Raw genomic sequence first — 17,274 nt, forward strand, 5'->3', positions numbered from 1 at the left:
GTTGAGGTGTGAATCTGTTATGAGCTTTGACAAGAAGCTGTTGCATTAGTGCACATGGCTTTTTGTAAGGATTACCCGAGCTTAGGAATAAGACCAGTTTGCTGATTGGTCCTTCTGAAAGCAGGCCACTTGGCCATCTCAACAGGTTAACTTGCTTAGAATTACACCTGTCCAGTGACGGATTTCAAAGAGGGAAGAATTTCAGGCTAGTTGTGTTCATGACTATGCAGCACAGTCCGGAGTGTGACCTCTTTTAGGATGTAAATAGTGAGGAACTTGTACTGTCAACTAAATGTAAGGGCACAGGCTGCAGGAAGTGATGGTGCTTTACAAGGGACCGCGACTGTTGGACTATGCAAAGACCCCGCCACATCTTCAGTTCAACAAATATGTCCTGACAGGTTACCGGCCAGTGTCCACAGCTCAGGAGTGCATCAGGAGCCTCTTCTATATGCACAATGAGCTGGGGAACATTTACACGCATGGTAAGTGAACTGAACTGTGCATAGCTTTCATCTGGTGTTTTATTTTCTTTAAAAAGACTAACCAACAAAATGTTTCAATGCCATCTGTATTAACACGAAAAATATCTTTGCAGTTAGATAAACCGAACAAGCTTTTTTCACCTTCTATCTATTTACCACATACAAGGGGTGTACAAATTAGAGAGTTCCACTACTCTCACTTAAGGCTAGTTTTTCGTATAAGGGTGTTTAATGAGGATATACAGTATTAGCTGTAATCTGTCCGGGGAGTCCCTGTCCCGGAAATATCCTTCTAGATTAACTAGGTCTTTATAGGTGTGTGCTTGGCCGACTCTTCTCAGCTGTAAATGTTGATAAGTAAACGTGAGATTGCATAAATTGCAGAAATAAGTACATTTTCATATTTTTAAAATGTAAGCCTTTAATGTAAAACCTGAGCTTTAACATCCACAGCCTTGAACTTCTGAAGGTGTCTTCTTCATCCTCCCTTTTCTCCTTGAACCATCCCATAAGTTCATTAACACTAACACTCTTACTAAGGGGAAGTGAAGGGTATTTGAAACCTGAGCTTCTGGCACTGCTCAGGTTTCTCTATGCGTGAAACCAAAAAATGAATCTTTCCCCTTGTTTCTAAAAAAGACAAACAGAGGAACCACTCACACCAGTGAATTCCTCTTATTGTTTTGCAAAATTGTTATGTTTAAGTGCAGATGTTGTGACTGTAATGTCAAGCTTAAAATACCACCACAGAGATGTAATTAATGTCCACCCTACAAACTTTAATCTTTCTAGACATTCTTAAGTAATTGATACTGTGTGAAGCCAAGAATCAGACATTTTTTGGATCTTTGTTTTCCATATTAATGTAAGAGATTTCACATTTTTTCCACTCCTTTCTCCTCTTTCTCCTCTTAACTCCTAATCACTTTCCCATCACTTCAGGCATACCTTTCTTCCTGTTCTTGGTGCTTCTCCCTTTTAGTATTCCCTGGATGGAGGTGGACAGTGTTTGGATCTGTGTGGTCCACTACCTGGCTTGCCTCTGTCCCACCATGGGTTCGGTGGTCTATCACCTGTTCATGAACCACGTGGGAGGAGAACATGTGTATGACACCCTGCTCTCCTTGGACATGTTCGGTGTCTGCCTAGTTAACACCCTGGGTAGGTCTTTACATTTTTAATCACAACTTTTCTCCAGTTGCCATTAATTGACAAAACAAGATTGTCCTTTGAGCAAAAAGGTGAGATGCAGTTAAAATCTTCTGATCAATAGACTGAAAGAGGAAAAACATGATCATCATGTTTTTCTTTATTTCTAGGACTTTTGGGGCAAGTATAAGACTAAACACAGAAGTCACTGAGGTCAAGTCAAAGTCATACTACAAGTTAGTTGAATGCTGACAATTACAGGACACAACATTTTAACACTTTCCATTTCAACATGTTTAAAGAAGCATTTTATTTGTTGTTTTGCAAAGGTCTTCATATGATGCTTGATGCCACTCTCATATTTGCCCATTACTTTATTGCTTTATAACTACAGTAGCAACAATGTAAGTTGCTTATTGAGTTCATAATCTTCAACCATCTTTTTTTTTTTTTTTTTGTAGGTGCACTTCCCATCATCTATATAACTCTTCTTTGCCACCCAACCATACAACAAGCTTCCTTACTGGCCTACGTCCTTGTGTCAGGCTACGTCATCTACTGCGCCACCACGGCCCGCACTAACATCACTCGTCTGCAAGCTTTTGTCTGGCAAGCTTTGTTTCGCTTCAGCCTCTTCCTGTTCCGGGTGTATGGCAGTGGGGTTGGAAGCCCAAAATCGCTGCGCTTTTTTGTGATCATGGACTCTCTGGCCGTATTGGGGGGGCTGGTGAACATCATCCAGATCCCTGAGCGCTTTAGCCCTGGCCTGTTTGACAACTGGGGTAACAGCCACCAGATAATGCACATCATGGTCATTTGTTCAATTATCTATCTACATTGGGGCACACTGGAAGATTTAGCCTGGATCAAGACCTACCAGTGTCCTTCTGAGTGAAGTATAGTGTGCCAAGTACACACAGACACAAACACTGGAGTGACAAATATAGAGGAATATTGTTTCAAAATGCACTTTTGACCTAGCTGCTAAAGTTCGTCACAAGGGAAGTTTATTTTTTGACATTTTGCCAGAGAAGAAGTGGAACTTACAATGGTGTACCTGTGAAACTTAAATATAACCATAAATAAAATTCCTGACCATACTTGACTTTTACATTTGCTGAAATGCAGTAGTTCTGGGCATTACCCATAACCAAAAGTTTAAAATATTAACTACAATTATTGTAATAAATTCTGTTTTCATAACTTGACCTTTGTATTTTATTTATGTTTGATAAGAATGATGATGTGATAAAAATAAATAAATAAATAAATATATATATATATATATATATATATATATATATATAACACACGAGGGTGAATTCTTCTGCTCTTTATTTGCAAGAACTTTATATTGTATATACACATTTGTTAATGTCACTTGAAAAATTACACGTTTTCAATCATTTTATTGCCCTTCCTATTAGCCGAGGGGTTTCTGGCATTAGCTTAACCTACCTACACCTTTTAAAGGTGTAGGTGTCAGCTTCAATGCGAAAGCGTCAGAGTCCCCCCTAAATTGCATCAGATAACTTAAGAAAACCAGGTGTGTTGCTTAAAGTTGAAAGTGTTGATGTTGTAAAGGCAGGATACACAGACCATAAAACTGCAGCTTTATCTTTTTATAACACAGTCGATACATTCTTGTGCTATCTGCATCAATGAACGACCTTTTTCCCCCCCCCGCCAAACAAAATTTCTGCGGATCACTCCTCATCTGAGCTGCTGTCCTCCTCAGCCTCTGATAGGTCGGCAATGGGAAACCGCAAGATGGCAGCCACTCCACTCAGCTGGGTCAACTCTGAGGAGACAATTGACAATAAATCAATAGGTGACAACTCAAGCTAGTTCCTTTTGATTTATTATAAATAACACTAAGTCTCTTGTTAATACAGGATGGATGAATCATAGTGGTTCTATATCTTACGTTCACCAGACACATGAAGGCTTGAAAATATTCTGCAAGAGAAAAAGAGAGAAACCTCTGCAGCAACATGCTTGACAAAAAGAGATTATGGGTACAAGTTTTTTGTCAGTCTTTTTAAAGATAATGAGTACCTGACATTTCCACCATTGTCTCTCACGCTGTCCACCAACCGAACGTAACGACTCCTCGTGGGGACATCCTGATGTCTGGACATATATGTGGAGAAACACAAACCATGCAATGATTCACAAAGCAGCACTGTGTGATTACATGTCTAACAACCCATTGTCAGATACGTATACCTGACAACAACAACAACAACAACAAAAACAACAACCATGTTGCAGAAATATTATGTGAAAAGTTGGGAATTAAAAAAAATAAAACTGCAAAACTGAATTGACTTCAAAGGTCTTTGACACAAACACACAGTCCACTCTGAAGGTATTGGAACAGCAAAGTTTGTTTTTTTTATTCTAGACAAAAGACATTTGGGTTTAAGATCAAAAGATGTATATCAGATGATATATCCTATCCTATATCCTGACATCCTTTTTTATGTTAAAACTAAAGGTCTTTGATGTGCAGCAAATTAATTAGCCTTGCAATTAATTAGGAACTGTGTCTTTTGGTACATACCTAAACAGTTTATCACTTATCAACAGGGTGTCAATTGCCAGGGCGTCAGCAGCTTTTTCCACATGAGCCAGTCTGTTAGAATGCAAAGATACAAAGGTTGATAATTATCATTGTTTATGAATGTGTGCTATTGACTGTTGAATGCTTGTGTCCACCATTACTCACCCATAGAAAGCTCTGTCAGGCTCATGCTGGAGCATCTTATAGAAATCTTCCAGGGCTTTCACCTCTCCTGCTGCCTGAAACATAAATACTAATTTACATATGTATCTATATCATATGACATAGTCACTTAATACTTAAGTATTGGTTTACAACATGTTTACAATATATAAAAAATTTTGAAAAATTACCTTGGTATCAGAGAGCCTACTTGTCACGGAGGGATCAGAAAGGATTTCTGGGGAGAAAAAAGTACTGACAAAGTTTTCACCCTGTGATAAACTTGTATTGCTTTATTGTGTCCACCAGCTCCTACCTTTGAGTGAATACTTGTGACCTGATGAGGAGTGGACCAGCATGAATTTGGGTCGATTCTCCAACAGGACCTTATTGTCCTGTCGCACCGCCTCTTTAAAGAGGTAGGTGATGAACTGGTCCTTTACAAACCCGGGACTGGCAACCAAGATGCACTTCACCACTATTAAAATGCAATAGAATCAATAGTTTTCCCATTTCATTGCTATATACAGTAAACAAGCAAAATTATAATGAAGAAAAACAAAGTAACAACTAAGTAAAAAGTGTGTGACACAAAACAGGAACATATTGTGTGTGTATGCCTTGTCTGCATGCTGTATCAAACCTACCATCAAAATTGATGTGGCGCAGAATTGCCTGCATCACAGCCTCATAGAACCTCTCCAGTGCCTAAAAGCAGAGAAAAACAGACATCGAACAGAATAAATGACTAATACATCATGTCCCAGTACTGAGGGACTGTGGTGACAAGGTTTTCTTTTTCTTCAAATGTCGCACTTGCACTGCTTACTCACATGACTGTGACATTCTGATTATGTCTCTGTGTCCTAATGCTGATTCTCTTTAACATAAAATTGCATAAAGAATACAAGTATGCTTTAGTTCCATATGTTGAATAATTCTTAAATGTACTTCCTGTTACATTTTGTTTATCTTTATAACATTAATTTTACTTTTATCACTTTAGGCTATTTTAATCAATGTAATTGTAAAATTACATTTCAAAGTCATAAATGTGTCTATTCATACTGCAAGAGATCTTTATCCAAAATTACACAGTGCAAAAGGAGGAGTGTCTTCAAGCAAACTCGCTACCCAGACTTGGTGCCTTGATTCTTGCATCAGGGAACCAGTTGTTTCTCTTCATACTTAAAAGGTCCACTTCACCTATTTTCAATTTTCCTTGGCTTATGTTGGGATAGTGCATTTACATGAATGGTATCAAATTTTCCTCTGCCTTCCTTACAATGACATATCTAGATGCATTGAGCTAGAAAAGTCCAAAAATATTAATTATGCTTAGATAATGTTATAAGACTTCAACCTCCACACCAGACTACCAGATTACATTATCTAAGCTGCAAAGTCTTCCAGATTATGTCAGAATATTTTAGCCACAAGCAGAGAGACATTTTAATATAGGGGAGGCAGGGAGAATTTTCATAACATTCATATACATGTACTCCCTAAATTAGAACCATAGAACGTAAATCAAAATTGGTAAATTTGCCTATTAAATCTGACACAAAATTCTCTCTCTGCCTTTGCAGTTAACTACCTTCTCATGCTGTGAGCAGCTTCCCTTTCTCTTGCGAGGAATGGTGACCTCTACTTTTGCACGGAGCAGAGTCATGGCAGGGGTTACCAGAACCACGTTAGCCAGACCCTCCTGCATTACCACAGCTGCTACATCTGCCTTCTGGGTTGGATCACATGCCTGGTCTTCAGGGTAGAAAAAAAAAAAAATGGATCAACAAATATGCTATTAGAGTTTTGTTATAAATTATTGTAATTTACTGGTGAAAGAACTAATTTAATGTACTTTGAGTACAGTTAGTGCTAAAATTTCCAAATTACACTTTGTCCATAAATTCAAATTATAGTGGTGAGAATTACAGCAGCAATGATTCAATAAACCCCATCTGTCAGCAATGAACTTCCCTCCTGTTTCTTCCTATTCTGTTACCATGGCAACGCTCTGTCTTTGTTGGTTATGTAAATAAATTAACAAGAGGACTGTGGGTTTCCTGTAAAAGAAAACCAGCTAAAATGTCACCCTGTCAATCGGGAAATTAAGTCAGAAGCAGCTTTGACATATTTAGTTAACATATGATTATTTGTCGCTGGAAAAAGCTTTAAAAGCCTTTTCAAGTCAGCAGCTGATTAAAAGCAGGAAAAACTCCAGTATAGTGCAACAGCCTCTACATGAAATTCTTTAAGCAAAGTGGTAAAATAATTTAGAAACAAGCATAATGTAAACTGTTTTAACAATATTGCATCAACTCATTATTATGTACTTGGTAGACAGACAGCAAAGATGGGTTTTGTCATGGTGAAATCATGAATTTCAATATTCAACAGAATGACTAAACTGTGTCAAGGTTACAGTGGTAGTGCAAACATAAACCCATACAAACTTCAAAGCCAGTTAAAGCCATAAAATTTTAAAGGCAACACTTCCACGGCAATTATCCGATGTCATTAATGATGCCACAGACTACATCATTGGAAAAGTTTAAAAGACATTAAAAAGTAAGCATTAATGTCCTTTACAAGCTGAACGTTTTCAAGTTTGAACAGTGTTTCTAGCTGAAAGTATGCCAAAGTAGTTAAGTGCCAAATAACGTATAGAAGACAGAAGTCAGAATTATAATAATAGATATCATTACTATGAATTCTCTAGCATTCACAGTAGATAAAGATTAGGATATTATTCACAGTAATAATACAGTAGATTCACAGTAGATTAAATACTGTCTTCATTTTTATTACATCATAAAATTAAGAGGTCTTAAATGGTGGGAACCCTTTAAGGAAAGTTAAATGTGACTTTAAACGAAGCAAACACAAGAATGACACCAACAGATTTTTTTGCTGCCAAACAAACCACATTAGAGCTATGGTGGCACTAGCAGTGTTTACCAGTAGAAATTACTTACCGATTCTATCCAGCACAACGCTGTCCCAGTTCTTTTTAGCTAGAGTAAATTTCCTGTTGAGCTCAAGCTCAATAGTATGGTAAGCCCCCATCTGTAAAGTAAAACAGGAATTAGCCTTAAATCTGGCTATTAATCAGATACTATGAACAAGTATACTAATATTTAATAAATCATACCAATCAAATATTAATTTTAATCCTTGCATTGCTAATTTTATTAATCTAATCTATTGAATCTATGTGAATGAATCTAATCATTTAACATCTCCAGATGCAACAAGGCTACAAGTGTGAGGTTGTTTAAAAATTTCAGACCTTGACATATTGGTTCTCCTCTATGTTAGTGCCCTTTACTCTTAGCTTGCAGGCCTGGGAGTCAAAATCAATAGCCTCCACACATAAGGTAAGAGTAGTCCGGACCCTCGAGCTGCCAACACTTCCAGTAGTGGACTCTGTTTGGACCTTCCTGCAGAAACAGAGGAAAGGGCTTTAGTTTAGTGTTCATTTTTCCTTTTAGAGACTAAATCACCAACTAATACTAAGCCATAAAGGTAAAAGTAAATTAAAAACACAGATAGTTTAATCAACAAAGCTGAACAATTACCTATAAGCTCTACTGGGGGTATTGGGGACAATACATTTACATATCTGTGAATTACGGCAAAGTGTGCACTTCATCTATCGCTAAATCTAGGTTACCTTAATTTATTGTTAGTTTTTAACAATGTGGTGTTTTTGGCAGAATAAATAAATGTTTCTTATCTTGCACAAATTACAAAACTTGCCAATTAATGGAAGAACAAACCACTGATAAATGAAATGGGTCCAGAAAGACAAACATTGTTTCTCCACAGCTTGAGCAGTCACTTTTATGTGATAGGGGTAACTGTTTACCTGATAGTGGATGCTCTGAGGCTGTCCCTCACTTGCAGCAGGTTGTAGGTGTGCCACATATCCTCTGCCTCCTCTGGCATCAGAGTCACCTGACTGAAAAAGTAACAATCAACCATGAGTCATGCATGTTAGTCAGCAAGTCAGCAGTAATTTTGCTTAACCTATCATAACATTAAACTATGGCAATATTTTAAATTTAAGAAGTAGATGCTAATACGCAGGTGCATTCATACTGATTATAATTATGTACAGTGATTCAATAATAGCTAGGTTTTGTTTAATCCCTGAGGCGGGTTTGATATGCTCAGTTATTAGACACAAAGCTAATTGTACAGTTTGGATGGTATATTTTAAACTCAAATATGAGTCATTACTGCTAGCGTTATTAAATGGTAACTATAAATTGGACTATTTATATGCTCAAAAAAGTCCAATATTTCTAATGGCACAGGTGAATGGAAACCACATACGAAAATTGCCCACGACTAGCTGACACATGTACAGTCAGCTGCAAAGTAGCAGACCTGTTAGCTTGCTAACATTAGCCAGCAACTCACCCGGCATTATCTTTTTCAATGTCTTTATGAAGCAACTTCATGGTTCAATGGTTGAATGATATAAACAAAAGTATTATCGGCGTAAAATAGATATGTTAACGATTATCCAGGAGTCATGTTTAGTTTATAGTAAATTAGCAGGCTAGCTAAACCATCTCACAACTTGAATGAATCGCTCCCTACGAGTTGCCAGACGCCACGACATTGCGTCATGCCAAAATACGTCGTCCATCCTTCCCATCTTGGTCACTTCCGTGAGTGTCGCGTTGCTGTGAAACAAATACAGAGCAATGCAAACACAAATATTTCAGTAAATATGGACAAACGCGCTTTATCTTATTAATGGTTGATAGATCGTGCACTTAAGGCCAGTAAAACTTGAAATATATCTGAAAATCCGAGTTTATAATACATTGTGGTTTGAGGTACGTAAATACTGACCGACTTCAAAGATAGCCAATAAGTGAGAAGAATGGGTCCCTCAAAATACCGCCTATTTGCAAAAATAACCAATGGCAGCGCGGGAACTGTCAGGCCACTTCCGTTCAACCTCGCTTTGAGCTAACGCTCAACTAGCCTTTTTTTGTCGATGGCATGGTGCTAGTATCTACGGCAAGGACGGGGTAGTCTTAAGAAAAAAATACGTTAATTTAAAGTGAATCGAAATATCTAATGATAAACAGGGGACTAATGAGATTTTTTTCAAGTACATGTCAGCCATTACATCTTTAACAGTTCATCACCCAGCCTCAAATTTTGAGGTTGCCTGTTCTGCCGTACGGTTAGCTAGCTAGCGAGATAACGATACGTTAGCCGATTAACACAAACTAGTTAAGCTAACTGTACCTCTACTCAGTTAATGGTTACAACGTCTTTAATTAGAAGGAGTTATTTAAAACCGACCAGAATATAGGAGCAGCATGGCAGAAGCTGATAAACTCAACATCGACTCTATAATACAGCGTCTGCTCGAAGGTAAGACTCGGTTTTCACTCGTTTTTATATTCACACCGAGGTAGCCATTTTACGTAATAGGCTAGACAACGATAGGCACCTATGCTGCGTTAAACAAGTTAAGTTCATCTATTGTTTTTTGGAAACGAAACACGGAATCTTAATCGACATCTGTTGTGTTTGGTCAGTAGCATCCTACTTGCAGCAATTTTGCCAATTGTTGTTCCCGCTCGTCCACAGAAAATGGCTAGCACATTTTTTAAATTTATGTGTTCTTCAATTGTGAGTTGACGTCGTTAACGCTGAGTTTTTGCTAAATGTCTTTTGAAAATCCTTTAATTAAATGTAGTCTTGCTACCTGAATGCTTAAGTTAATGTACGTGCATTGTGAGCTTAATGATGGAACATACCTTAAATATAAAATGCATTGCTGGAACTCATCAGGTAGTTTTTTAAATTTACGTTAAATCAGCCAATAAGTTATTTTGTGGTCCTAATGGTTGGTGATTCATATTTAACGCTACATCATCGCAAGTTAAATTTGTAGCAGAGATTCTTAAAAACTTAACAGTTAATACATTGATAATTAGTTAAGGACCATCAAGAACCTTTATTTCTGACTTTTGGATGTAATGGTTGTATGGCTGATGAGCACTCAAAAATAAAGCGGCAGCTGTAAAATATTGCAGTCTACAGATGTCTTTTCTTCTAGATACCAGTCTTTAAAACAAGCATTTTGTGCAGTCACAATGTGTGATGAGATGGGATATCATTTGCAAATGAATACTAAACCGCATGCACACAACGAATTAACATGTGCCAACTGTTCATGGCAGTGTGTCCTATTTTGCACAAAATGTGTGAATTCTTTCCTAGAGTGGGTTTTTCCCTGTTAGAAATAAAATGCAGTGTTTTACCTGACTATTCTGTTAGATGTTTTTGTTTTGAATACCAAAGTTCAAGTATGTACACAATATGATGAACAATCAACTGTAGTGTTTATAATTCTTTGCGCTGTTTTCCACCTCTGTTTCATTTTTCACTTACAGTGAAAGGCTCAAGACCTGGGAAAAATGTTCAGCTGACAGAAAATGAAATCCGTGGTCTCTGCCTCAAATCCCGAGAGATCTTTCTCAGTCAGCCAATCCTGCTCGAACTTGAGGCGCCCCTCAAGATTTGTGGTAAGGCTTAGTTGTGTTCTTTAGAGTCAAGGGAATTTTCAATTGTGGTCACATACATGGCTTTTGTAGCTTAGGTTGCAGGAGAAGAAGGCTTACATTTACGTTAAGTTGTGCATTCTTATAACCCCGTGGCAAAGGTTTACAAATGAGAGCTAAGGTTAAAAAAATCCCCAAAAAACAACGTTGGAATTCAGGACAGTATACAGTGTGTGGCTGTGACCTTGCTACCTAATCAAGGGATAAACCGGTAATATTGGCTTGCCAGTGCATTGTTGTTTTGCACTTTAGGTCTCCCTGGAGTTGTTCTCCTGTGTCCTATTGCTAAAGCCATTTAATGAAGAATGCAGACTGCACATTTCAGGAACTGGCAATATTTGCATTGCAAACAGAATCACCAACATTCTGACACTAAATGCAAGCTTGCATATTGAGCAGGGTGTCTCACTCTCACAGTAAACAAGTCAAACAACACTGAAATAATTGAGTGATAATTTAAAATCATGCATAATTAATCATTTTTGGAAACATTGCTGTTTTTAGTCTAATGATGCTTGTCCCACCAGGCGATGTTCATGGTCAGTACTATGATCTACTGAGGCTGTTTGAATATGGGGGCTTTCCACCAGAGAGCAACTACCTGTTCCTTGGGGACTATGTAGACAGAGGAAAACAGTCCCTGGAGACAATCTGCCTGTTGCTGGCTTACAAGATCAAATACCCAGAAAACTTCTTTCTGCTGAGAGGAAACCACGAGTGTGCCTCCATTAATAGAATATATGGATTCTATGATGAGTGTAAGTCACATGGTATGCAAACACAGAACATCCATTTGTTGCATCCATTTTACCTCTGTCATTTACACTTGCAAGTAGTTATAATAATCCACCCATCCATTCATTATTTGTTCAAGTTTGTGGGTGGCTTGAGCCTATCCAAGCTGTCATTGGGTGAGAGAAGGGATACAACCTGGACAGGTCACCAGTCTATCTTAGAGCCACCACAGACAGACCACTATTCACATTCACATTCATACAGGAATTTTAGAGTCACCAATTAATCTAACATGGATGTGTTTGGACTGCAGCTGGAAAGTAGAGAACCCAGAGAAAACCCAAGCAAGTACATTAAAAATATGCAAACGCCACAGAGAGAGGCCACGGCCAGCAGGTTGATATGAACCTTCCGGCTGTTAGGTTGCAGCATTAACCACTCCACCATCATGCTACCACTAGTAAAACTAATAGCTGATGAAGCTAATCTTGATGCTTATTTTAGTTTATTGACTATTAAAGTAGACAAAATGTTTGGCAGTTCGTGGATAAGTGCTCTACCAACTGAGCTACAGAATCCCCAAATCTAAATTGTAGCTATTTCTTATATCTGTTTGGGAAATTTATATAATAGTTGTTTTAAAAAGGCACATAATAATACACATAAAGTCAGTACACCAGGTTTTGGCCTAAGAAGCATGATCAAGCAGTATGGGAAGTGAATAATCCTTTGCTATTCACAGAGCCAGGATTACATATAATGTTGGGGTTAAGATGTGATTTAGTAGGTGCAGTTATTAAGATTTTATGAATCCCAAATTCAGATTGTGACCAGGTAATTATGGTTTTCTCCAACAGGTAAGAGGCGATACAACATAAAGCTGTGGAAGACCTTCACTGACTGCTTCAACTGTTTGCCTGTTGCAGCCATTGTTGATGAGAAGATCTTCTGTTGCCATGGAGGTATTCTCATTACACAGTTCATTTGGCTACTATCCAGAGTATGCACACACAACCTTTCCCCTGCAATGCTCTTGCTGTCAACATAATAGTCAAAGGCCTTCAGAACTGTGTGGGATGTTAATTTGTTGATGGGGTATTTATATTTCCTTTCCCTGAATCAGTAGATCTGTCCACGGAGCCCATTTTATTTATTCCTTCTAATTAAGCCTTTTTATAGCAGGTTAAAATAATAGACAAATAAAACCTAAGCGTCATCACATAATCTTTAATACAGGTGTTTTACAAGTTGAAATATTATTTAAGCAGCAGTTTTAGGCTAATACATTGCTAATAATTCAATACTGTAATATATATCTTTTCCCACTAGCGAGTAGTGTGGAAATGTAACAATAAAAATTCAGTAATTATATTAGTTACTCCCCAAAAACACCACTGGTGAAAACTTTACTCTTGTTGTCACCACAATGAAGATTTAACATTTAATATTTGTAGTTATCACCATCATAAAGAGTTAGTTGCCGTGCTGACATTCAGCAGCTGGAAACATTCCCATTACTTAAAATTCTGTTGGAACAAAGGATAAGAGATTTAATTTAAATATTACAAAAATCAAAAGATTGTTGTAATAAATGTAAATTGAAAAAATAAAGTAAATAAAAAATAAAGTAAATTGTAAAAAATAAAGTACAACTAACAACTAAAATTGGATTTTGATTATGATTAACAAGTAATGCAAAGAGTTACTTTTCACAGGGAGAAGTAAGTAAATTAATATTAAAATTGAACTAAGTAATGAGTAATATGTTACCTTTTTTGAGTAACAAGCCTAAGATTGATGAGCAGGCAATAGAAGTAAACGGCTTCAAAATTTAAAAATGTCAACTCTCTTATCAAGATCAATTGGGCAAATTTCTCTGTACAGTACTTTTGACAGTTAAAGTGGCAGGACTGATTAAAAAATAAAAAAATTACATCTGATTTTAGAAAAAAAAATTAAAAAACACAAATTTTTGTCCTACGTAGTGCTAAGAAATAAGTATAATGTGCCAAAGGGCTCAGAAACCATATTGAATGTTTGCTTGACTTTGAATACATTGCGGTTAAAGCTTGACGGTTAACCCAAACCAGGTCTAAAGAACATCCTGGACTTGCACAGACACTTGAATTTGTTTTTTGTTTTTAAAATGCTGCAATCTGTTCTCTATTCCAGGCCTATCTCCAGACCTCCAGTCCATGGAACAGATCCGAAGGGTTATGCGTCCCACGGATGTCCCTGACCAGGGCCTTCTCTGTGACTTGCTGTGGGCCGACCCTGACAAGGATGTGCTGGGCTGGGGAGAGAATGACCGTGGCGTCTCCTTCACTTTTGGCGCTGATGTAGTCACAAAGTTTCTCCACAAACATGACATGGACCTTATTTGTAGGGCTCATCAGGTTAGTAAAAGACTGATTTTAAGGCTAAATATGTTTTTTAAGTGATAATACAAGGCAGTAAAGAAAAAAACAAGTGGATGAATTAAAAGGTAAAACACCCCTTCTCTGTATATCATGTTTTAATGGCAAGAATTAGGTCTTCAACTCTGTGTGAAGTGACAAGTGTAGTTTTATCCTTACTCACGTTAAAAACGGGACTAGAGCTATTAAACATTTTAATACTTTATTTTTGTAAGTATATCTGTCCACTCCTTGCTTCCCCAAACACCCTGAAGTTCTGCCCAGTTTTACTGGTGACAGCATCATTTGGGGTATACAGCTTTAAAGCAAAGAATATTATTCAAGAATAAGGTAGAAGTACCTGTTGTGTGTCTGATTGTAGGTTGTTGAGGATGGATATGAATTCTTTGCAAAGAGGCAGCTGGTGACTTTGTTCTCAGCCCCAAACTACTGTGGTGAGTTTGACAACGCTGGCGCTATGATGAGTGTGGATGAGACCCTTATGTGCTCATTCCAGGTAAGAAATCTTCCTAACCATATCAGCATTTTCCAAAAATGAATGGTTTCTCTTTGTCTTATGAAATGGCATAATTATTTGCTCAGAAAATGTTTTTGTTTATCATCTTTCTTTTACAGATTCTGAAACCGGCAGACAAGAAGCTGTTTTATGGTGGCGGAGGAGGCATGGGCTCTGGTCGCCCAGTCACTCCGCCAAGGAAAGCTAAGAAATGACACCAGTAGTTTTCCCTTGACCTCCAACCCATCCCTCCTGCCCTCTCTACCTCTCTTCTCCTTTCTTTCACCAAACAGCCAGAAATCAAACCTATACCCAGGGCTTTTTTCCTTTTTTATCTGTACTTCTTAAAACATTTAATGTTATGAATTGTGTGAGTGAGCCAGTGAGTGAATGAGTGCGTCTGCAGATGATAAACACATCTAGTCTGCCAGTGAGCATTAAAATCATGTATGCGCGTGGACATTTTGTGTGAGTGTATTAGAGGTTTATACTTTCCCCTCTCTAACCACTCTTCCCGTGGAAAGGTTGAAACCACAGTATCTGTCTGTACAGTAATTCTGACTGAAAAAGCAGGGTCTGGAGATTGTGTGATAGCTGACATGGTAAAACAAAGCCCTGCCAGCAGGTGGTGTGTGTGTGTGTGTGTGTGTGTGTGTATGTGTGTACTTGTGGGGGAGGGAAGTATTTTGTTTTCCCTGTCTTCTGTACTGTAAAATCTAAAACACAGGTGTTTATGTGTGCGCGTGTGTGTGCAGGCATGCTGTCTCTTGCTTTCTTAGTGTGAGGTGTCCCTACCCTTGGACAGGAAGGAGCATAGAGTTTGTTATTGTAAGTGTGTGCTTACTCACACACACAAACACACACTCACACACATACATACACGTGACTCTTCAGATTCATATGAGCCAGAGCTGTAAAAAACCCATACAGTTTAGGTTTGTACAGATTTGATTACTTGAAAGAGATTTTTTGTGAATTCGTTTTGTAGTCTTTCATCAAGTTGACCAATAAAGCGAGAATCTGAGTTACACAGTGTACTCATTTTTATTTTTTTTTAAAGTAATGCACTATGATAGATAAACGGATACAATTCCCAATTTATGTTATGACAGCAAAAAATACTCATTTTGACTTTTAAGATTGATTGTTTAAACTTTTGTCATGCGTTATATAGTTTGTAGTCTGTCAGATTAATGATAACGGGCATTTAAAATGAAAAAGGATTTTGAGCTCTGAATTCAATGGGAAAATATTTCTTTTATATTTCACTAGTGAGTAGCTCTTAGTCCATATAAGAAAATAAACACTTGCTCTCTGCCTTGATTTTTCAGGTCAGTATGTCAGGATGTATTCAGCTTTTATCCACACAGAGGCAGTGTTGAGCTCCTTTCAGTCCAGATAAGTGGTTCAAACTATGCTCAGTGTTTCACGTTTTCCAATGGAACTTGGATTTGAAAACCTTTCATGACTACATAAAATAACTGGTGGTTTACTGAACAATTTAAGTGTTTTGTATGAAACTCCATGTCCATTACTAAGTTTCTTATTAATTAAATTATTTAGAAAAAATGTTTCATCTATTGCTATACACCTACAGTGTTAAACCTTTTTATCCCTCTTTATGCATCTTATTCTATATTTATCAAAATAGGATTCCATTTTTGTCTTCAGCATTTCAGGCTCTTTATTCATTTGTCTTCCTGTCAACAACACCCTCCTTCAAGATGTTCTGTCAGTCATTTTGACTCCCTTTAACAGAACCAGTGAGTTGAGAGGAGGGGGACGTTGAAATAGGTTTTGTGCCATTTTTCCCCCTCTGTTGTTTGTTGTGAATAATTATTTCTCAAAATGAAAACATACCAGCAAAGTTAAAGTTGAAATAAATCGGGTTTACGCTGTAGTACCTTTCTGTGCCACAGTCGTGGCATATAACATCCACCTCAGTCAAAGTAATGGATACAAAAATAGTGTCTTGGTTAGATAAGTGTACTGAAAATAGACTAGACACTGAAGATGTAGTAGAAGAGTTCATCTTTCAGATGATGCCAAATACTGCACATAGTTTACACAGCTATGATGGTCTATGGAAATACTAAACTATTTTATTTATTACTATTATGAAACTCCAGAAGGATTTTGTTTGAGTGCAAACATCCAATTAAAACATGGCACATCTGCTGCAGTTTTGGAAAAATACCTTATGCAATAAACAACTTCAGTATCTTTATTGTAAGGTTAGAAGTGTGGTCTACAGTACTCTGTAAGGAGGCATCAGTGATTCTATCATCAACACAGAACCATTGATTCAAAATTTATACAGTTTGTTGCCACCTCGATCAGCAAAAGCATGTTAAATTCCTCTTAAATTAACTATAAATTAACTGAGTCAGGGCAGCTAAGTTAAATGTCCCTTCTATATATTCCATAAATGAAGGGGGATGCTCTGCATGACTGCAGACCTCGAATTTCCCAATAAAATATTTTTAACAATATTGGCCCCTAAAAATGCTGAGCTGTCCACATAAAAGATGCCCCATCAGCAACTTTTGATCAAAACGCTCCCCTTGCCTCTCAGTTCCCCCTGTGGCTTATGTAGTACATCCGTAAGTGTGAGGAATGGTGTGAACAACCGGGAACCCACATGGATACTGATGACACTTTGGAG

At 37.6% G+C, this 17,274-nt stretch overlaps 3 protein-coding genes across 4 annotated transcripts; 2 read left to right on the forward strand and 1 right to left on the reverse strand.

The window, feature by feature from the left end:
• Window positions 1-202: 202 nt before the first annotated feature.
• Window positions 203-2,883, forward strand: paqr4b (progestin and adipoQ receptor family member IVb). Its single transcript, XM_067488427.1, has 3 exons — window positions 203-485; window positions 1,428-1,646; window positions 2,096-2,883. The coding sequence occupies exons 1-3, from the start codon at window positions 320-322 to the stop codon at window positions 2,527-2,529; spliced, it is 819 nt and encodes a 272-aa protein (XP_067344528.1). The 5' UTR covers window positions 203-319; the 3' UTR covers window positions 2,530-2,883.
• Window positions 2,884-2,952: 69 nt separating this feature from the next.
• pelo (pelota mRNA surveillance and ribosome rescue factor) lies at window positions 2,953-9,087 on the reverse strand. The gene is made up of 13 exons (XM_067488421.1): window positions 8,791-9,087; window positions 8,234-8,326; window positions 7,655-7,805; window positions 7,341-7,431; window positions 5,960-6,123; window positions 5,010-5,070; window positions 4,679-4,840; window positions 4,554-4,600; window positions 4,366-4,439; window positions 4,201-4,272; window positions 3,693-3,767; window positions 3,562-3,593; window positions 2,953-3,435 (listed from the first exon to the last, which is right to left on the reverse strand). Exons 1-13 carry the CDS (start codon window positions 8,829-8,831, stop codon window positions 3,341-3,343), a joined length of 1,158 nt encoding a protein of 385 aa, XP_067344522.1. The 5' UTR covers window positions 8,832-9,087; the 3' UTR covers window positions 2,953-3,340.
• Window positions 9,088-9,315: 228 nt separating this feature from the next.
• ppp1cab (protein phosphatase 1, catalytic subunit, alpha isozyme b) lies at window positions 9,316-15,637 on the forward strand. Of its 2 annotated transcripts, none has more exons than XM_067488422.1 (7): window positions 9,316-9,765; window positions 10,794-10,925; window positions 11,489-11,731; window positions 12,554-12,658; window positions 13,869-14,092; window positions 14,475-14,609; window positions 14,729-15,637. In XM_067488422.1, exons 1-7 carry the CDS (start codon window positions 9,711-9,713, stop codon window positions 14,822-14,824), a joined length of 990 nt encoding a protein of 329 aa, XP_067344523.1. In that variant the 5' UTR covers window positions 9,316-9,710; the 3' UTR covers window positions 14,825-15,637. The 2 variants fall into 2 exon arrangements, with proteins under 2 accessions (XP_067344523.1, XP_067344524.1); XM_067488423.1 differs by having other exon boundaries at window positions 9,318-9,765; window positions 11,489-11,719.
• Window positions 15,638-17,274: the final 1,637 nt, after the last annotated feature.

The sequence above is a fragment of the Channa argus genome, chromosome 20 (assembly GCF_033026475.1).
Source record: "Channa argus isolate prfri chromosome 20, Channa argus male v1.0, whole genome shotgun sequence".
Lineage (NCBI taxonomy): Eukaryota > Metazoa > Chordata > Actinopteri > Anabantiformes > Channidae > Channa > Channa argus.

Bases quoted from the DNA above. Each gene is read 5' to 3' on its own strand.
- ppp1cab (XM_067488422.1), top strand. From the start codon at position 9,711: ATGGCAGAAGCTGATAAACTCAACATCGACTCTATAATACAGCGTCTG. The intron at 9,766-10,793 runs GTAAGACTCGGT...TTTCACTTACAG, and splicing joins AATACAGCGTCTGCTCGAAG to TGAAAGGCTCAAGACCTGGG. The intron at 14,093-14,474 runs GTTAGTAAAAGA...GTCTGATTGTAG, and splicing joins TTATTTGTAGGGCTCATCAG to GTTGTTGAGGATGGATATGA.
- paqr4b (XM_067488427.1), top strand. From the start codon at position 320: ATGGTGCTTTACAAGGGACCGCGACTGTTGGACTATGCAAAGACCCCG. The intron at 486-1,427 runs GTAAGTGAACTG...CCATCACTTCAG, and splicing joins GGGGAACATTTACACGCATG to GCATACCTTTCTTCCTGTTC. The intron at 1,647-2,095 runs GTAGGTCTTTAC...TTTTTTTTGTAG, and splicing joins CTGCCTAGTTAACACCCTGG to GTGCACTTCCCATCATCTAT.
- pelo (XM_067488421.1), bottom strand. From the start codon at position 8,831: ATGAAGTTGCTTCATAAAGACATTGAAAAAGATAATGCCGG. The intron at 3,768-4,200 runs GTATGTACCAAA...ATATATGTCCAG, and splicing joins ATAAGTGATAAACTGTTTAG to ACATCAGGATGTCCCCACGA. The intron at 3,594-3,692 runs GTACTCATTATC...TTTCTCTTGCAG, and splicing joins GACAATGGTGGAAATGTCAG to AATATTTTCAAGCCTTCATG.